At 38.8% G+C, this 20311-nt stretch overlaps 5 protein-coding genes and 1 long non-coding RNA gene across 11 annotated transcripts; 3 read left to right on the top strand and 3 right to left on the bottom strand.

Annotated features, from left to right (window-relative positions):
* Positions 1-686: 686 nt before the first annotated feature.
* LOC103838123 lies at positions 687-3401 on the top strand. Of its 4 annotated transcripts, XR_004452310.1 has the most exons (5): positions 687-1277; positions 1355-1441; positions 1756-1887; positions 2121-3051; positions 3286-3401. XR_004452310.1 is itself a non-coding variant. In XM_033281650.1 (3 exons), the coding sequence occupies exons 1-2, from the start codon at positions 813-815 to the stop codon at positions 1433-1435; spliced, it is 546 nt and encodes a 181-aa protein (XP_033137541.1). In that variant the 5' UTR covers positions 687-812; the 3' UTR covers positions 1436-1441; positions 1776-2202. The 4 variants fall into 4 exon arrangements, 3 of the variants coding, with proteins under 3 accessions (XP_033137541.1, XP_033137543.1, XP_009112799.2); XM_033281650.1 differs by lacking the exon at positions 3286-3401 and having other exon boundaries at positions 1776-2202; XM_033281652.1 differs by lacking the exon at positions 3286-3401 and having other exon boundaries at positions 1756-2202.
* On the bottom strand, positions 1491-2534 carry LOC108871723. The gene is made up of 2 exons (XR_004452312.1): positions 2444-2534; positions 1491-2170 (listed from the first exon to the last, which is right to left on the bottom strand). It is a non-coding gene; the product is annotated as an uncharacterized LOC108871723 (long non-coding RNA).
* Positions 2809-6776, top strand: LOC103838134. Its single transcript, XM_009114565.3, has 7 exons — positions 2809-3051; positions 3286-3514; positions 3620-4024; positions 4107-4424; positions 4504-4841; positions 5431-5681; positions 6004-6776. The coding sequence occupies exons 2-7, from the start codon at positions 3324-3326 to the stop codon at positions 6592-6594; spliced, it is 2094 nt and encodes a 697-aa protein (XP_009112813.1). The 5' UTR covers positions 2809-3051; positions 3286-3323; the 3' UTR covers positions 6595-6776.
* An 837-nt stretch (positions 6777-7613) lies between these two features.
* LOC103838113 (VQ motif-containing protein 20) lies at positions 7614-13057 on the bottom strand. Its single transcript, XM_033281649.1, has one exon. It carries the CDS (start codon positions 12332-12334, stop codon positions 11471-11473), a length of 864 nt encoding a protein of 287 aa, XP_033137540.1. The 5' UTR covers positions 12335-13057; the 3' UTR covers positions 7614-11470.
* Positions 13058-13330: 273 nt separating this feature from the next.
* Positions 13331-15930, bottom strand: LOC103838095 (protein SAWADEE HOMEODOMAIN HOMOLOG 2). 3 transcript variants are annotated; one of them, XM_033281622.1, is made up of 10 exons: positions 15712-15930; positions 15575-15674; positions 15086-15171; positions 14948-14993; positions 14641-14836; positions 14458-14533; positions 14314-14365; positions 14078-14221; positions 13870-13989; positions 13331-13788 (listed from the first exon to the last, which is right to left on the bottom strand). In XM_033281622.1, the coding sequence occupies exons 2-10, from the start codon at positions 15626-15628 to the stop codon at positions 13531-13533; spliced, it is 1032 nt and encodes a 343-aa protein (XP_033137513.1). In that variant the 5' UTR covers positions 15629-15674; positions 15712-15930; the 3' UTR covers positions 13331-13530. The 3 variants fall into 3 exon arrangements, with proteins under 3 accessions (XP_033137513.1, XP_033137515.1, XP_033137518.1); XM_033281624.1 differs by having other exon boundaries at positions 13331-13785; XM_033281627.1 differs by having other exon boundaries at positions 14458-14527.
* On the top strand, positions 15914-20003 carry LOC103838086 (CRM-domain containing factor CFM3, chloroplastic/mitochondrial). Its single transcript, XM_009114506.3, has 8 exons — positions 15914-16834; positions 17140-17608; positions 17698-17828; positions 18297-18641; positions 18730-18886; positions 18984-19276; positions 19374-19433; positions 19538-20003. Exons 1-8 carry the CDS (start codon positions 15929-15931, stop codon positions 19688-19690), a joined length of 2514 nt encoding a protein of 837 aa, XP_009112754.2. The 5' UTR covers positions 15914-15928; the 3' UTR covers positions 19691-20003.
* Positions 20004-20311: the final 308 nt, after the last annotated feature.

Here is a 20311-nt window from a genome sequence, read left to right as displayed (position 1 = left end):
CCAAAGATTTTTAGACCATGTCGCTTGGAGGGTTATTGACAGAGTTGATGATGCAAGGAAACATAGATTTTTAACTCATGGGTTTGCAAACCAGCAACCCCATTGAACAAAGCTAGATAATACGAACAACAACCATTGGTGCATATCCCATCACTTGCATGGCAATAAAAAAGCCGTACATAGCTTAAGATACACTGCTTATAATTAAAACCCCTTGATAACACTGATTTATCGTCCCTACGACCTGTAAACTAGAAAAAGTCAAACTTATAACATTGTTTCTTATTTCATAATGATAATTTTGTAATAGATAAAAAAAGGCAGCGAGAGCGCAAAATAGCATAGTCAGTATTTCCTTGAGAAACAAATCAAATTTTATTCTATTTGAAAGATAAAATAAACAGATTATGTGGTTTTTATGGAAAGAATTTGGAGAAAAAAATGTTATTGTATAATTGGTGGTGATGATATGTTATTATATGGATTTTTTGGCTCAATAATTAAGTTAACCAAACTATATTGTCCCTCCAAAAAATGTAATTCTTCTCTTTATGTTTTACCCTCCTCAACCTTAAACGAGTCGGAAGAAAAAACAAACGATGGATCAAGTTACAGCGTTTCAATCGCTCCCCCAACTTTCTCTCTCCCCTAAAATAATTCGAACAAAGAGAATAAAAAGCAAACTTGTTGAGAATAAATACACAGCAGAGAAACTTTGAACCCAAAAAAAAAAAACGAAACTTTGAAGTTGCTCCAAAGGAAAGGAAAGCTCACCAGAAGAAATTGCAAAGAGAGGAGAAAAAAAGAATCTTATGGAGTTCCCTCCGCCCCCGGAGAGATCAAAGCGCCTCCACAACTTCACCTTACCTTATCTCCGATGGGGTCACCAGAGATTCCTCAAGTGCGTCAAGCTCCCCTCTTCTTCTTCTCCCGATCACAGATCTCCCGCTGTTGACGGGAAGCTAAGGCTCGATCCACCAAAGGTCTCGACTTTGGGGAACGGAGGAGGAGGCGATGCAGCAGCAGCTCGGCCGTGGAATCTGAGGACGAGGAGAGCTGCTTGCAACGAGCCGGGAGACGAGGAGGCCACGAGGATCACTGGCGTCGTCGTCAAGAGAGGAGGTAGTCACGAAGGAGATTCATCGCCGCAGAAGAAATTGAAATTCTCTGTTGCTTTGTTGAGAGAAGAGATCGAAGATGATTTCACTGCCTTCGTTGGCAAAAAGCCTCCTCGTAGGCCCAAGAAGAGACCAAGAACTGTTCAGAAGCAAATGAATGTAAAAAAGCTCCTCTCTCTCTCTCTCTCCCTCTATAACACGATTTGAATTTTCATTTGAATTTTCAATGGTTGCAGACTCTTTTTCCCGGATTGTGGTTAGCTGAAGAAGTAACAGCAGGCTCTTACGACGTCCCTGAGGCTGCTGCTGAAACATGATCAAAGGTTTGTCTACTTGCTTTCTTCTGTTTGGAGTCCCAAGACATTCTTCTTCCGTTGTAAAAAGGAAGAAAAAGAATGTAGCAATGTGCCCAGTTTTAGTGAATGAAGCCATTTTCACTTTTGGTCTCTTTAACGTTCTTCTGTTTGTTGTAAAAGAGAGAGAGACAACTGTTGTATTTCATTACCAAAGCTAATTTGTAATCTCAAGCTGTTTTTTTTGTTTGTTATCAAATAATGCAGCTCTCGGCAAACTTTCTTTGTTCCCTATTTAGTATTCTTGTTGCCTACTACTATATATGTTGCTAAGATTTATGCAGAATTTGATTGTGGTTCATAGAGAAATCCTGATGGTGATATCGTCGCCTCAAGGCTGGAAACTGGAGGTGTAACTTTAGGTGTTTGCTACAAGATGAAAACAGGAGGAACGCAAACTCGCGGGTCCTTTTCAGGTTTTGAATTTTTTCAACTTTTTACTGATAAGAGAAGCTTTCGGTGTTAATTACATTACATCAGTATCGTACATCAAAGACTGAGATAATGTGCGGTGTCGGAGCAAGGTCTTAGCATTGGATGATCTCTGAAGTTAGCACCTTGGAAGTTTCTTTGCTTGATGGAATGAATATGGGTATATGGTTGTTAGTTTAGGGTCTCTTTGTCTGATTGATACTGTTGTTTCTGGCAGGATGATGATGGAGATTATTTGATCAGGAATGACTGAGCTGTGTATCAAATCTAAATCATGACAAAAATGTACAATTATGACTGAGCTGTGTATCACATGATCTAAAGCTTTAATAATAATAAGGAATGATCGATCTAAGAAAAGCAATGAGGCAGAGTTTAGATACGGAATCAACATACACGATGAGTTTAATGTAACAGGAACATACACACTCCGTTGTATTTCTCTTGGTTTATAAAACTATTTTTGAGTCTTGTCTTTTGTGAAACAGTTTTTGCCATTTATAGAAGAAATCTATAAAACATACAACCTTATCCTCTTACCCAACTTAATATTCTCTCTCTCTCTATCAAAATCATTGAACCTCAAATTCTTCAAGGTGTCCTTTGAAGTCATTTTCTATACTGATTTTCACCTCGTCGTCTTCGATCCTCGGTGGATTCTAGAAAAGGTTTTATCTTTTCCTGTTTCATTTGATCGGGATAAAGTTTACGACAACTAATCGTGAAAAGACACCTGTAGAGGGATAAGATTACTTCATATACGATAAAAGTCATTTGATTCAATCCGAACCGTTTAAATATGCTGACGTGTATCTGCTGACGTGGATAAAAACCACGTTTTGCAATCACGTGATTCGCGTGACCGTGTCTTAACGAGCGACCACCACCACCAAGGCGGAGAACAATTCGGGAAGGCCTTATTCTTACCGTCGCTCTCTCTCTCTTGTTTGCGTGTTGTCTTTTTGGATAAACCCTAGATCAAGTCAGAATCTGAGAGAGCCCTCCCCCCATTGGAATACAGTTTCTCTCGAGGTATCAAGATTTTTTTTTAAAAAAGCCCTAAAATTGATCGTATCATTCGAGAACGAAGCGTCTGGATTGTGAGAGGGAAACACTCTTTATCTTTTCGAAAGCCTTAAAGATCTGAGGTTGGTTCTCTGAGATCATCATCTGATTAAATGCTCTTCCTGAAATAAAAAATAAAAAGAGTTAATTTTTCTGGAATAGTCAAAATCTCTGTTTTCTTTTTTTTTATTTCTCTCTGTAGATTTGAGGTGATTAGTCTTTCTTTTTAATTAGGAAAATGTTTTTATCAAAACCTACCCTCCAACCACCTTCAGCTGATAAAGTTTGCATTTAACTCAATTGAGTGATTGTTTCAGACAGAACAAGGTCGGTGGCTAAGGTAAGGCCAAGTTCTATGCCAATGTCGAGCAAAACCATGAACATGCTGGAAGGTTTGGTTAAAGACTCTTCTTTCAAATGGCTGCTCGGTAAACAAAGCTCCTTCGATGAAGAGATCGAAGAAATGGGAAGATCTCCATCTGCTGGCACCAACTGGATTCCTGAGCTCTCTCCTGTCGCCAATGTCGTTGTCCGCAGGTGTTCTAAGTACGTTCCCCTTCATCTCTCTATCTCACAAAGGTTGTCTTGTATGAATAATGTAGATAGGCTTCCATCAAATATAAGCTAGTTGTGTATATGCTATTGATGCAGGATACTTGGTGTTTCTGCAAATGACCTGAGAGATAGTTTCAAACAAGAGGCATCTGAATCTCTAAAGCAGCCTTCTCTATTTGCAAGGAACTTTCTAGAGTACTGTTGTTTCAGAGCACTTTCACTCTCTGTGGGAGTAACAGGTCATTTAGCTGATAAAAAGTTTCGTCGTTTAACTTTCGACATGATGTTTGTCTGGGAAGTCCCAGCTGTTGCTAGCCAGGCTTTGCTCAGTGTTGAAGAAGATGCAACAGTGAGTCTAGAAGCCTTCTCTCGGATAGCACCAGCTGTTCCTATCATAGCTGATGTGATTATATGTGAAAATCTGTTTGGTATGCTTACTTCTTCAACGGGTGGTCGGCTCCAGTTCTCTGTTTACGACAAGTACTTATGTGGACTTGAGAGGTAAAGTCTCTTATCCTTACAAGCCTAACTCATGTTTCTGGAATCACACTTTGTTGACAGTTCGTTTTTTTTTTGTTTATAGAGCAATAAAGAAGATGAGGACTCAGTCTGAATCATCTCTCCTCTCTGGTGTTCGACCAAGAAAGGAGAAGATTCTGGAAATAGACGGGACGGTTACTACACAACCAGTTCTCGAACATGTTGGAATGTCGACATGGCCAGGTCGCTTGATTCTAACAGACCATTCGCTATACTTTGAGGCCTTAAAGGTTGTCTCTTACGACAAACCAAAGCGGTATGACTTATCTGAAGATCTAAAGCAAATAGTTAAACCGGAGTTAACCGGTCCTTGGGGCACTCGGCTTTTCGACAAGGCCGTTTCTTACAAGTCTATCTCTCTGTAAGGCCATTGTACAAAACTGAAAAAAAAATGCTATGTTTTTTGGTGAATGACCCTTTTGTTGAATCTCTTTTCTTAGATCAGAACCAGTGGTGATGGAGTTCCCAGAGCTTAAAGGCCACACACGCCGTGATTACTGGCTAGCTGTTATACGAGAAGTGTTATACGTTCACAGATACATAAACAAGTACAAGATCGCTGGTTTGGCGAGAGACGAAGCGCTCTCGAAGGCTGTACTTGGGATCATACGTGTGCAAGCTATCCAAGAACTCAGTTTGACAAACTCCATGTGTTATGAAAATCTTCTCCCGTTTAATCTCTGTGATCAGCTTCCTGGTGGGGATCTGATTCTTGAGACGCTTGCTGAGATGTCTACTTCGAGAGAGCTTCATCGATCAAATAGATCCAAAGATACAGGTTTACACTACTTCTTAGGGCGGGGATTTTGAACCAAACTGAACTGAAATTTTTGGTTAGTTTGGTAAGGAGTTCAGTTGGATTCGGTAGGTTTTTTTTTAAAAAAAAATCGGTTTCGGTTCGGGTTTGGCAATTGTTTGGCAATTGGTCAGGAGTTCGGTTCGATTCGGTAGGTTTTTTTTAAAAAAAGTTTGGTTTTCGGTTAAGTTTGGCAATAGTTTAGTTCGGTTTCTTAACAAAAAAGAAACTATAACCAAACGAAAGCAAAAACCCGAATCCAACTAACTAAAATTTGAACTTAGCTAACCGAAATTAATGAACTTATCTGAAATTTTAACAAAATTTAAACCAAAATATAACCGAAATCAAAAGGTTTGATAGGAATTTTCAAAAATCAAACTAACCGAATACTGAACTGAACTTTATTTCGGGTTAATTCGGTACAATTTATGTTGAACCGACCTACCTCAACCCGCACACCTACTAGAATAATAAAAACTGATGGTATTTTTCTTGATAGTAACTAGGAGTGTGATTGTTGAAAGCGTGTGCACTTAATGTTTTATGTATATGCAATTTTATTTAGCAGGGACGTTACACTCCTCAGCTTCAGATATGGTTTCACAGCTGGGTTCGGTGTTTGGAGGGTCGAGTCCAAGGAGCAGAACGAGTGAGAAGACGAGTAGTCTTGTGGTGGGTGAAGTAGTGGTTGGAGATGTGAATCCATTAGAGAGAGCAGTGAAGGAGTCACGTAAGAACTACGAGAAGGTAGTGCTTGCACAAGAGACTGTTAATGGTGTCAAGATGGAGGGAATTGACACCAACCTAGCCGTCATGAAGGTAAAAAAAATCAAACAGTGTTTATCAACAATGTTCAGTAAATCGCTAGGCGAAAGTTAGTCGTTTTATATGGATAATTCATTAGCCGGCTGCCTAGACCGATTGTTTAAAAATGGTAGGAACTGATGTTTTCCTTTTTTTTTATTGCAAGTGACAACAGTGTTTATCAATGTTCAAAATGTTTATCAATGTTCAATAGATCGCTAGGCGGTAGTTACTCGTTTTATATGGGATAATTCATTAGGCAGCCGCCTAGACCGATTTTTAAAAATCGTTTCGTTTAGGACCGATTTTTTGAACTCCTGTTTTTTTTTTATTGCAGGAACTGATGCTTCCGGTAATGGAAACAGGGAACGTGGTTTTGTCTCTGTTGTATTGGGACGATCCTATGAAGTCTACTGTGTTCTGTCTCTTCTCCAGTTTAATAATTTGGAAAGGATGGCTTGTGTACGTCTTTGCTCTTGCATCTCTCTTCTCCGCAGTCTTCATGGTTCTCACAAGATGTTTCAGCAGAGGAAAGCTCACGGTCGAGCTGAAAGTAACCGCTCCTCCACCTATGAGCACGATGGAACAGCTTTTAGCAGTCCAGAACGGGATCTCGGAGCTGGAACAGAACATTCAAGACGGAAACATCATTCTCCTCAAGTTCCGAGCCTTACTATTCTCGCTTTTCCCTCAGGCTAGCGAGAAGTTTGCAGTTGCTATGGTGGTTGCAGCTACCATGTTGGCTTTTGTTCCAGGACGTTACTTGCTTCTACTGGTGTTTGTGGAGCTTTTCACAAGGTACTCGCCGCCACGGAGAGCAAGCACCGAGCGGCTGATTAGGCGGTTGAGAGAGTGGTGGTTTAGTATACCGGCAGCTCCTGTGATCCTCCAACATGATGACAAGAACGAAACCAAGAAGAAAAAATGAGTAAGGGGATGTTTTTTTTTTTAATAGTTGCACAGTATGTATATATACTTATGTCTTCTATATTTACTGCATATATGTACATTTATGCATGGAATTTTTGTATGTCGTTCTTTTGTGTGTTATGAGTCAATATCATGAGTTAAATCTTGAAATTAATAAAAGTATTTACAAATTTGGGATAAGAGAGTTTGTAGCGGCTTCAAATTCTTGCAGTACTTAGCTTCTTTATTTTTCTGGTAAGCAGTACAGTTAGTTTATATCTGCCAGAAAAAAAGATTTTGTTCACATTTTTCAACTTCTTCGTTTGTCTTACCATCCATTGGTAAAGACAATTTAGAGAAAAAAATAGAATGATTTATTAAGTTATCAAAAATAGAAGAAAAAAAACATAAAATTGAAAGATCGGACTAAAATGAAAAGATTGTTATCAATGGCATTATGGTGCCAAAGAATAAAAGACAAAACTAAGAAACTGATCACATATTTTGTAAGATTGTTGTCAATGGCATGTTATGCCAAAGAATTAAAGACTAAACTAAGAAACTAATCATCTTTTGTTAATGAGTGAGTTGTGCATTTTCTTGAAGTTTCTCTGCCTCTTTGTGTAACTGGTTTGATGGGATCCCCTCGTCTTGTTGCGCTGTATGGGGTTAGGCTACTCTTTTATACTAAGTTATAGTAACTTAATATATATGTAAAATGACATCACATGTGTAATGGATTTCTCCAAAAAAAAAGAAGTGTAATGGATTTCTCAAAAAAATATTTTAAGTATTCATCTCACTATTCTACATTCATTTTCTTTCTTTTTCTACATTTTTTATTTGTTTTATTGGTGAAAACCCATTTAAGAAATTCCCAAATTGGGTGCTTTTAAAATGACCTTAAAACAACATATCTTATATAATAAAGTAGAGTATTCTCTCTCCTTAGGCTATCCAGCTCAGCAAAGAAGTAGGGGCTTTAGACACCACGTGGCATCTAAAAAACAAATAGATTGCTCTCTCCGGTTTGTGTTGTTTTTACGTTATGGGCTCTACAATTGTATTTTAATTTCGTTTGTGTGTTTGCTACATTTTGTTTGGGCTTTATGAATAATCTTAACCCCATACAAATTAGGTTTTCTATTCTTCTGGCCTTTTACCTTCTTATTAGTTTGGTAGCCGTAAGTTCTCTGGAACTAAATCACCTTTCAGCTCACGGTTACGTTTTACCTTTAAATCAGCTCGTCATGATTGCATCAGAACATCAGTTACTCTTTCTTCTTCGTCTATCTTCTACAATCTCACGTTGATTAAATATACATCGGGTCTTTGCTTCGTTCATAATCTCAGAAGCCTAAGCAGCAAACAGCAAATTGAGGATTGAGAAGGCTGATGTGTAGTTGCGTGAGTCAGTATGTCAAAGAGAACGTAGCTTTGAAAATCTGAGCTTAGGTATGGAAGGCAAGCCTGAAGTCATCGGTAAGATCTTCTTTTTCTCTCATAACCAGTTCTTTGGTTGTCTCTGATTTTGAATTCATCAATCGATCCACAGCCCAGAATCAGTGGAGCTTTAGCTGAGTTATGTAGGAGAATCATCGCGTGATTGAAGCAGCCAATAAACTTACTTGATTTGCATGTGATGTGTTCTCTCAGGTGATACTAGGAGAAGGTAGTAACCAGATATGTGACGCAGGACAAGCTCTTATTAACGAAAACTTATATGAAAGGTTATGTAGTCATGTATACTTTTTATTGGCAGCAGACAAGAAACAATATGGAGAATTATACGCTATCTTCAAGGTAATGATTTGATATTGTAAACATATGTTTTACAACTGTTAGCTATCTTTCGTCTTTCTCGAATAATAAGATGTTCGTTTTAGTATTATATCTCATGTCTATTATCTTTTTGTTATGCAGGAAATTCAAGGGCTACTTAGGCACGGTGTAGCTGTTGTTAAGATTTCTACTCAGTTCTCACTTTGGTCATCTGCTTTATTGAATTTCTTCCTCCATTCACAAACAGGTTTGAATTCTTGACATGAGACTTCTCTTAGTTTTACACCAAAGCAAATAAGTATGGAATCTTACAAGATACTTATTTTTGTGGTTCCAGCTGCTTCTCCATCCTGACTCTGATGATTCTGCTTAGCTATCCCAGGTAAGAAAAAGAATAAGAAGAAGAAACAAATAAATGTTGGAGATAATATGTTGCAAAAAGAAATTTGGAATCTTAGATGTTTTTTTCCTTCCTTCTCCAGATTCAGACGGGAAAGCTTTTGATCTATATTACTTACTGAAATGAACAAGCGCTTGGTAAGTCTCCATGTTTTCTAAATGATTTATGTTCATTTCCAATACTGATATCCGAATACTCAAGATTGTTTGCATAATCTACAAACACTCTTGCCTAATAAATGAAATCTTTGAAACTTAAGAGAAAGAAGGCACGTGCAAGGGCAATAAATTCAATGCTATATGTCACTTCCTTGGTTACCAAGCTTGCGGATCTCTCACACTGAAATTCAATTGTTATTATGCATATGTAAGTCACTGCCACTCTGACCACAACACTAATTCCACATCCTCGCTGCAGGTTTAAATGGTGACATGGAAACAATGACCAACTCTAAAAGTCATGTAAACAAGTGGAAATCTGGTGCTGTACCTACTAAAATTGGCAGACGTACAATTCATCCGAGTAAGCAGTTTCTGTTTTGTTTACAAAAACATCAAAAAGATGCATGCTTAATAATGTTGCTTTTTATCCTTCTCAGTTGTTAGTAATGTTTAAATAGTTTGTAACAGGCTTTGAGACAGAACACATAGAAACCCACGACCTCTTCAGGTGCACATTCGCCACTTTGTTATTCATGTGCAGAAACCCACGACCTCTTCAGTATGATGGTCCCTGATGCTGCAGATTACATGGGACGTATCAATATAAGCGACATAAATGAAGGACACACTTGCTACTAATGAAGCTGAACAACTATCAATAGTCTTCTCCTTCTAGAGCTCTTAATCTCTCTGAAGTTGATCTTTTAATTGATCTTTGTGTTGTTTATAGTTTTTTAATAGAGAAAAGAATTATCATGGTAAGATACTACAAGGCTGTGGGAGATTAGCAAGTAAGCCAGAGGAAGAATCAAATTAAGAGAAAAAAAAGAATGCTCTGATTTTTGTATACACCATACAAGACGCTACTACTCTTAGACTTGGTGGTGAAGAGTGAATGGAATGGACAAGAAAAAAAAGAACAATGATAACAACAATCGGAACAACAATCGCCTAAATGATACTACTATACTCTGCAATGTTTAAAGATCCAACCCATCCATCCATCAGTAACCACAATCACATCACTTGAAAAACAATACAAAAAATGACTCGAAAAATATCCCCTCTTAAGTCTTAAAAGCTACAAGATATTCATACTAAAATCATTTCACGAGCATGTTAAACATCAGGGGCCACCATCCAAAATATCATTCGATTTGTGTTAGCTAAGGCCGCTTAAGACAATCTGGTCTACAAAAAATATGAAAATTCTCAGTTTTTCGGATCATCCTCTCAACTCACTAACCAGATACATGGATCTAATAGTGATTAGATTCCTTAACGCCGGTAACACATAAACTTACAATGTCAAAAACATACAAGAATATTTCCATCAAACAACACTGATTTCGTCTCTTCACTTGGTTTCTAAAGATTCATATCTAAATGCCTTTTACGTCGATGGCATTTTGATGTTATGAAAGTAGACAAACTAGAATAGCGGCAATTGCAAAGCAACAATAATTAAAACATACCAAGGTCCGATACAATAGCTAGAATAACACATCAAAACATCCTTCCATGATATATGTGTCGAACAACGTCCGTGTTTACTTTGGAACACTGAAAACAGTGAAATCGACAATTCAAAACCGAACCTGAGTAAACGATGTCGCATTCCAATTTTTTTTAAAAAAGTTTATTATAATATTCTAAGCTATATGAAAATTATACAAAAATAATTATCTAAATGAATAATAAAAAAAAAATCTCTATTTCATTTTATCAAAAATTTGTTTACCTTATAAAAAACCTTTTTATGTATTTTATATATGGATTAATATATAGAAATATTTTTAAAAAACAATTGGGAGCCCTTTATATGTTGGATTTCATTCAAATGTTTTAAAACAATGAGCTCCAACCCGACCCTATTTATATTACTATTACAGATGAATGAGAAATTGTGTTCTATTAAAATTTACAGATTATATGTTTTTATTGGGTAAATAGTAGCTTCACTCTCTCCATTTTAAAATAATGATTTTTTTAAGGGATTCAATTTCTTTTAACATATTACCGACATCCACTTACTGATTTGCATGACAATAATAATCAACATGCAAGTATAATCCATAATATTAAACAATTTAGCATCTACCATCGGAAAAATTCACATGCACATAACAATAAATCAAAAACCATAGGACAATACTATTAAAATAAAATAGATTAAGTCATCATAGCAAAATAGCAACAAGAAAAAAAACATCACAAACTAATCTATAGTAAAAACCTCATTTTTAATTTATTAAAATTAAATTTAAAATAATTTTCAAATGTTTTATAAAATTAAAATATATTTTAATATAAAATAATTTTATTATAACTCACCCGCCCGTAGGGCGGGCTAACCCCTAGTGATCACATAAAGCATTATTTCGACTAAAATAAACGTAAAGGGGATCACAACTAATGCCAAAATTTATTAGTTCATTCTCAAAACCTCCAATAAAATAAAAATTGAACAAAATTTATTTTCCTGAAATAGGAAAAAAATAAAAAAAATAATCAAAAATGTATTTTTTTTGTTTTTGTTGATGAAAACAATGTCAAAAATCTCTAAACTCAGTTAAGCCATCAAACCCAGAAGAGGAAGAAGAAGAGAAAGAGCTCCTCATATTAGGCATGAAGTAAAGCGGATCATCAAAATTAGCAAAGTTTTGATTCCCGCAAAGAAAATTATCAGCTGGATTCACCGGCAAAAGCGTCGAGAAGTAAGAGCTGTAGTTAATCCCATTGGTCCCATCGTACATGGACTGAGGAGGCGGTGGAGGTGGTGGCGGAGGATGAGGAAATGGAGAAACAGCCACCGCTGAATACGGTAGCGACGAGTTAACATGTCCATGCTCTCCTCCTCCTCCCATGTTCTCATCGGTTGTGATCACAGAGGACGATTCACTATCTTCGCAGATAGTAGTATTGCTGAAGAAAATCCCTTTCCCGTTAGCTCCTCCCGGACCTGAATAGGTTCTGTTGTAGCTGTTATGTCCACCACCACCACCGCCACCACCACCGCCGCCTCCACCGCAGCGAGTCCGGTTAACTTTTCTATCAACGGTGAGATCAGAGACACTCCGGTTGATTGATTTTCCTCCACGATCCGTTACCGCGCTGCTGCTACCGCCGGAATCTTCCTCGGAGTGAGACATTCCGGTGAGTTTTTGGACGAGAGCCATGAAATCTTTAGGATTGGTGTGTATAACTTTGGGCGTGTTCGTGTAGATGATCACCGGCTGGCGAGGCTTCGCGGCGGTAGAGGAGGAAGACGACGGCGAGGGTGGCTTTTTGATGACGTGGGAGTCTTTGTTTAGTTTTAGCAGCGGAGAAGGTGACGGAGGATATATGATTCCGACGCCGGAGTTGTCATTAGGCTCTCTCTTTAGGTGATGGTGGTCGTTGAACGTTGAGTTCATTTAATATTAAATACGGGATAAATTTGAAGAAGTGATGTTTTTGTTTAAACAAACAAATGAATCATAACCAAAAATTTATTGAAAGTAAAACAAACTGACATTCGTATTAGTGTGTGTTGTGTGAGAGATGTTGAAGTGTGAAGGAAGAGTGGCTTTTATAACGTTCTTCTCTTGTCCCACGTGTATTCTGGCGCGTATTCTAAGTGGATGTATTAGGCCACGTGAGATTATTTATTTATCTTTGTGTAATTAGTTAATTTTAGTTAGGAATTTTTTATTTGAGGCTACCACAGTTAAGAAATATACGCCACTAGATTGCTGAAATCCAGGTGTAAACTTTAAAAAACGTGATGATAAGTAGATAATTAACCGAGAGATTTATGGATCTCATTGTTAGTCACATGTTTATTAATGTTTTTTCTTCTTCTTTTAATATCAGTCACATGTTTTTTTTATGGTTAGCTCAGTTATCTATAATGGTGGAACAAAGTTCGTTTTTGCTCCTTGAGGACAAGAAAAGAACCGAATCAACATTTAAGTTGAACCTAACTCTTGTCATCTATCATTTGAGGACAAGAAAAGATTTTCGTTTGAAATTCGACCCATTGACTTAATATTACTTACATAGAAGCACATCTCTTTGCTTGGATTGGTCTGTGTCTCAACTCTCAAGATTCTAGCTTATGTCTCACAACTCTTATCAGGCTATAAATATATGACCATGAAAAATTCAACAATGAAACATATGTGGATCTTGTCTATAAATGATGTGATGATACACTTATATTCATTCCTTGTTGGAAAATTGCAACTACGTTTTTGTGTATGTGTGGATGTAGAGGAAACCTCAGTTTAGTGGGTATGGTTCTTTCCAGCTGCAACTTCCATGTTTAGGCCATTATTGTTTTAGTGTTTGCAGCTTTTGGACAATGTAGTCTAACTGGTTTGTGATCATCCAGCAAAACCAATCTATGATGTTATGTAACCAATAGCTGATGACGACCATCAACAAATGATGAACAAACCATAAATATTCCATCATCCATGAGGTATTAAATAAAATGGTGCATGATACATGTTTAGATGACTTGGTGTCATTCTGTAACATTACAACAGCTCTTGATCCCAAGTTTAACCTCCACGACTCTAGTTACTGACTGTGAATATAGTTACCAAATGGGGACATAGCTGATGGCCTATGCAGAACCAGCGGGGACAGTGGCTGCATTGGAGCTAGGCTGAGCTGAAGTAGCTGAAGCGGCGCTCAAGCTCGGATCTTTCACATCAGGTGGAACAATGGGAACTGAGGCGGTGGATGGTGGAAGAGGAGTTTTTGCAGCCGCATCTGGAGCGGGTTTGGAGTTAGCAAAGTCATTGGCAGCACTGTGGAGTTGCTGTAGCCTGTAATCAGTCTCTGGCCGCCTGCAAATCTTCCTCAAGGGGACGATCTCCTGCTGGAATAAAATATCCAAAGTAGGTGAGTGAGGAGGGTTTTGCTAAGAGACTTTTCTACCAAGAGAGATGAAAGTTCAAACCTCGGACTGGTCGTGGCTGTAGCGCACCAAGAACCTACAGCGACAACCTCTGACATCGTGTCTCCTTCTTTGTGCATCGAGAACAGTGGCGTCAAAGTAAAGGGCTTGATCTTTCCCTTCCTGAATATGTTTATAACAAAAGACCAGTCAGAGATAAAACTCACATGACATCTTATCGCTGAATGCTTTAGAAAACTTCATTGTAAACCTGGAAGCAAAGCACGAGATCTCCAGCAAGAACCGCAACACATTCTGATGCTTCACATGGGAGTGACCGTTGCCTTACGTGCCTCTTGACGTTAATCCATTCATCTTCTTCAACTTCAAAACCCGCAAATCGAACCTGCACTTCCTGCAATCCCCAACAGAAACTATATGTTATAAGCACAAAAAAAGAAGAAGGGGAAACAAAGTAGTTAACTGGAAACCGGCTAGGGATTTTACCGGATCACCAATCTCCAAGTTTCTATGAGCTAGGAAAGCTTGTACATCATACCTGTAAGTAAACAAAAGAGAAACATATTAGAAAAGTATCACAAGTCAGCCAAAAAATAAATAAGGGCCAGTGCAAGGGGAATGAATAATCACCATGCACCATCTCTGGCAGATTTGGCTTCAAATTCCAAGTAAGAATTGTCTGAACCGCTCCTCATGACACCTGGAGCTAAGGAAATAAGCAGTGACAGATTATGAAAGCCGCATCAATCTAATTCAAATGAACAAGCTTTGATTTTTGCGAGTAGAATATCTATAAGTCACACATAAACATACCGGGAGGGGCAGGTGTCATCCCGGATAGATTCCCAATCATATGAGGGGGTTTAGGACCGGTTGATGGTGGAAGCACGTTCCTCATTGGGTTTGTTGGATCCACACTGCGCGGCATGGAAGATACATTCAGCTTCCCAGGAACTTTGTTTCTACTTGCCCTTAAAGCATATCGCCTGTTCTGGAACCAGTTCCATATCTGTGATAAATAAAAAAACAACACGCCCATTAAAAAAAAGACAAGTCCAAAACGTATCCTCTATAGAAAGAAAAAAAAACAAATGAATCATGGATGTAAAGAAGCAAGTACTTGTTTGAATTGCACAACAGTTTTCCCCTTGCGCTCCACAGTGTCACTGAGAAAGCAAACCACTTTTTAGACGATAAACACAACACAATAGAGGCTTTAAAAATACCAAGGAAGGAGTATATATATATATAGTATTACCTAAACTTATCAGCAAGAGCTTCAAGTGTATCTCGACCTGGCATTGCTGTGTTATGCTGTTTCAATACTGCTTCCATCTCCGTTACCTTATAAACAACATTCAAGATCATCAGCCAAAAAGTAAATAAGACTGTAACAACAGCAAAACAGACAGAACCACTTAGGAATCTAAACCCCAAAAGGCACATACTGATAGAAATTACAAAACTTTTCACAAAAGGAAAGTCGAAATGATCAGATCGAGTAAACCAAACCCTATCATGAAACTTATGAATCTAAATCCAAAAGGCACATACTGATATAAATTACAAATCTTTCACAAAAAGGAAAGTAAAACTGATCGAGTAAAAACCCTTTCACGGACCCTAAACCTAAGCAAACCAAACATCACCCAGAAACTAGTCTCAACACAGAAACATCGAAAACCTCCTTCATGCATCAGAAAGCACATAACTTTACAAAGAGAACATCCATCAAAGATTCAATTACCTCAGCGAGGTTGAATCGGAACGCTGGACTGCCATTACTCGGAGGTCGACCCATCTTAGGTTTGTCAGACCAACACAAGCGCGAAAATAGAAACAAATTAAAAAAAAATACGGAACTTGGCGGCAGAAAGTGAAACCGATCTCACTAAAATTTCCGGCGAATCACGCAGGGCCGATGTGACTCGATAGGACAACGAAACCGGACAGCATAAATTTTCATCCGCCCCGAAGATTTTATTTTCATTTATAGTACTTCACAACAAACGGGCTTTTAAAAGGCCCATTAACTAAGCCCATTATGAGACCGAGAAGAAGAAGAGGAAAAATCTTATCCACATGGTATAGTATCCGAACGATGGCGAACACAGTTAGTTCCCTGAGATATTTTTCCGAGTTTGCGACTAAATTTACAGAAATGCCACTGAGAAGCTCTCTTCCTTTGACTTCGACCTCACGCTACTCTTCTTCTCCTTCGCTTCACGCGTTGCTATTCGATTCACTCTCCGCGGCGAAGCCCTCGCGTCGCGTTCTTCGGCCATTCTCTTCGCTCCGCACGAGCGAGCGTAGCAGCAACAACGGGAGCCGTAACAACCGGCGATTGGATCACCGGGATTCTAAACCTAATCCTCCTTGGATCGATAAGTGGCCTCCGTCGTCATCCGCCGCGAAGAAATCGAACGAACATAACGGCGGAGGTGAAATCCCTTCGCCGTATGTGGAGAAGGATAGAGGACAAAGCGCGATTGAGAGGATCGTTCTTCGGTTACGGAACTTAGGGTTAGCTTCTGACGAGGAGGAGGATGCGGAAGATAACGACGGAGACGGTGGGGATGCGAAGACGGTGACGGGAGAAGAGAGATTGGGTGATTTGTTGAAGAGAGAGTGGGTGAGGCCTGATGTGATCCTTGCTGAGGGAGAAGAAGAGAGTGAAGTTGAGGATGATGATGTGTCACTGCCATGGGAGAAGAAGAACGAGGAGGAACATGCGGCGGAGAGGATTGAAGGAGATGGAGGAGTGGCGTTGAAGAAGAGGAGAGGTAGAGCTCCGTCACTGGCGGAGCTTACGGTTGAGGATTCTGAGCTAAGACGGCTGAGAGGGGAGGGGATGTATCTGAGGGTGAAGATTAATATACCGAAAGCTGGGCTGACGCAAGCGGTGATGGAGAAGATTAATGGTACTTGGAGGAAAGAAGAGCTTGTGAGGCTTAAGTTCCATGAAGTGCTTGCTCGTGACATGAAGACGGCTCATGAGATAGTTGAGGTCTGTTCCTATACTTCGTTGAATATCTCAAGAGATAACATGAAGTTAGATTAGCTATATGATCTATTGGGAGAGACATTATCTCTGTAGGGACAATAGTGGAAGCTTTGAAGAACATATTCTCAACTTAGTTTTGTAATAGAATGGTTATTAGAACAGTAGGAACTTCGCAAAAGGCACATTTAGGTGAACAAGAACTAGAGATGGAGCTGAGCGCTGACTGTAAAGGAACAATACTTTGCAAGAGATGAATGTCTAAATTTTAGGTTTATAAAGAAACTGATTGGATTTACTCTGATGGGCAGCGTCGAACTGGTGGAATGGTGATATGGAGGGCAGGAAGTGTAATGGTGGTTTATCGTGGGCTTGACTATCAAGGACCTTCTGTGATCTCTAACCAAATGGCCAGACCTGAAGAAACTCTTTTTGTTCCAGATGTGTCTTCTGCTGGTGATGAAGCGAGACATGCCAAAGATTATCAAAATGCACCACCGGAAATCAAAGATCCCATTGTCAAAAACCCGATTCGCAAGGAGAGTATGACAGAAGAAGAAGCTGAATTCAACAGTCTATTAGACAGCTTAGGGCCACGTTTTCACGAGTGGTGGGGTACTGGTGTGCTACCTGTGAACGCTGACTTACTACCTCCTACAATTCCTGGCTATAAAACACCTTTCAGGCTTCTTCCTACTGGGATGAGATCGAATTTGACCAATGCCGAAATGACAAATCTCAGGAAGATTGGTAAAACTCTCCCCTGCCATTTTTCTCTTGGTAAGATGCTTTCTAGTTCTTACTTTAAATTTTTCTCGGAGGGTTCTGTTTTGTGTGCCGAGTTTTAGTGTTGAATCTGCAATTTACAGGTAGGAACAGAAATCACCAAGGATTGGCAGCTGCTATACTCAAGCTCTGGGAGAAAAGTCTGATTGCAAAGATCGCCGTGAAGCGAGGTATCCAGAATACAAACAACAAACTAATGTCGGATGAGATAAAGGTCTTTCCTTACTTTTTTTCTCTAATGTCAGGTATCAGAGATATTTACTGCTGAGATGATTACTAACACGGTCTCACAAATTAATAGAACATAGTATATGCCGTTCTCCCTTAGCTTAAATTTTGTATGAATATTAGGAGTATATTCATATGGCAATCTAATGATTTATAATCATAAATTAGAAATTTCAAGAAGTGTTTTACTTACTTCCTAACCTAATGTTTCTATATTCTATAGTGAGTATTCCTTGTGCTTGGATGTTAATATCTAAACTATAAGAAATAGGGAAACTATAAGAAATATAAGATCCATGCATGTGTATTATTTACTGTGAGCTTTTACTGAGCACTCGGGCAATCTCTTGAGGAGGATCTGAGTGGTCATTTGCTTAAGTAGCAAAAAAAAAAGATGAAAAGTCTCAGGCAGAAGGCTAAGTTTCCTCATTTATTTCTTGTCTTTTCATTATAGACATTGACAGGGGGTGTCTTGCTACTGAGAAACAAGTATTACATTGTAATATACCGTGGGAAGGACTTCCTTCCATCAAGTGTGGCAGCTACATTGGCGGAGAGACAAGAGCTAACAAAAGAGATTCAAGATGTTGAGGAGAAGGTACGAATTCGAGACATTGAGGCTACTCAGCCTGTTAGAGACAAAGTACCTGCAGAAGCTGGCACTCTAGCCGAGTTTTATGAGGCTCAAGCTAGATGGGGAAAAAAGATAACTCTGGACCATCAAGAAAAGATGATTGAGGAAGCTTCAAGGATCGCGAGTGCCAGAGTTGTTAAACGAATTCAGCACAAACTAGACCTTGTAAGTTAGACCTTTTGCTTTCTGGTTGTTAGTTTTTAACTTGTAAAGTCGTTTTACTGTACTTAACTTCTCTGTTGGTTTGTGACAGTCCCAATCGAAATTTGATAGAGCAGAGAAACTGTTGTCCAAAATAGAAGCCTCCATGATTCCAAACGGACCTGATTATGATCAAGAGGTTATCTCTGAGGAAGAGAGAATCATGTTCCGGAAAGTGGGATTGAAAATGAAGTCATACTTACCCTTAGGTGAGTCCTGTTAACTTGATCATTCCATCAGTTTCCTCTAGGGCTCCAATAGAATTGAACAAATGTCTCATTGTTGGACGATGAACCTAATTAACAGGTATCCGTGGTGTTTTCGATGGAGTGATCGAGAATATGCATCTGCATTGGAAGCACAGAGAACTGGTGAAGCTTATATCAAAACAGAAGAGTCTTGCGTTTGTTGAAGACACGGCTCGGTTACTAGAATACGAGAGCGGTGGAGTTCTTGTGGCAATAGAAAAGGTTCCTAAAGGATTCGCTCTTATTTATTACCGTGGAAAGAATTACCAGAGACCGGTTAGCTTGAGACCAAGAAATCTTCTGACAAAAGCAAAAGCGTTGAAACGTTCCATTGCAATGCAACGTCACGAGGTTTTCTAAATTTCTCCACACAAAATTGCATTCTATATATTCTCAAGTTGTTCGCAACGTTTTGGTTATGGAAACTTCTCTGTGATGACTGTTGCAGGGACTTAGTCAGCATATCTCTGAACTGGAGAAAACAATAGAGCAAATGCAGAACGAACTTGTAAGTGGTCTCGCTTACTCAACTGTGGATCTCCAATCTAATACACTTTCACAAAGCATGCATTTGCGGCCTGTTTCACTTCATTCACTAATTGATTCTTGCAGACTGGGAAAAACCCGTCATACAATGAATCCGAATGGGAGAATGATGATGATGACGACGGGGAAGAGGAGAAAGATGATGAGAGTGATTGGGACGAAGCTGATGGTGAATCTACAATTTCTAGTTTAGAGGAAGCTGATTCTCCGTTACGCTAAGGAGAAGGTGTGGATCAGTTTGTCTCAGGACTCAGGAGGTTGTAGGCTGAGCATGATCTCTGAGTGTGCCAGAGGTTAAGAAACAGAAATGGATTTTGATGAGAAAAGAAGAGAAAGTGGAGATTTCAAAATCAGGAGCCAGAGTGTTAAGTAACAAAGAGCAGTTTAGTCCTGTCGAAGAGAATAATAGATATGAGAATCATGAAGATTTTGAACTAAGCACACATCAGTTTATATCTATTACAAAAATTGTATGTTCTGTCAATGTATTGTACACCAATTTAATTAAGTATTTAACAAATGTATATTGATCTATGTCATTTTCATCAAGTCTGGTGACAGTTTTGATCTCTATTTGATGTTGGCTCAGCAATTGAAGAGTTTCTGAAGCTTTGCTTTCAAACCAACGATGCCAAGGGCATAACAACCGCTGATTTTGTGAATATGCATGAAACTTGACGTCTTTCATATTCTCATCCCACACGCTCTTAGTCGTGCAGCAAGTATATTTGGAGGCAATATACACTCCAGCTCAAACCTTAACTCAAGTCACTTCAAGAAATAACACTAATCAGAAAACGAATCAGCTCCCACTGTTTGGATGTTTTGGGGTCAGCTATG

Source organism: Brassica rapa, chromosome A01 (genome assembly GCF_000309985.2).
Source record: "Brassica rapa cultivar Chiifu-401-42 chromosome A01, CAAS_Brap_v3.01, whole genome shotgun sequence".
NCBI lineage: Eukaryota > Viridiplantae > Streptophyta > Magnoliopsida > Brassicales > Brassicaceae > Brassica > Brassica rapa.
Note: the sequence above shows the minus strand (reverse complement) of the source record. Positions and strands in the feature narration are given on the sequence as shown.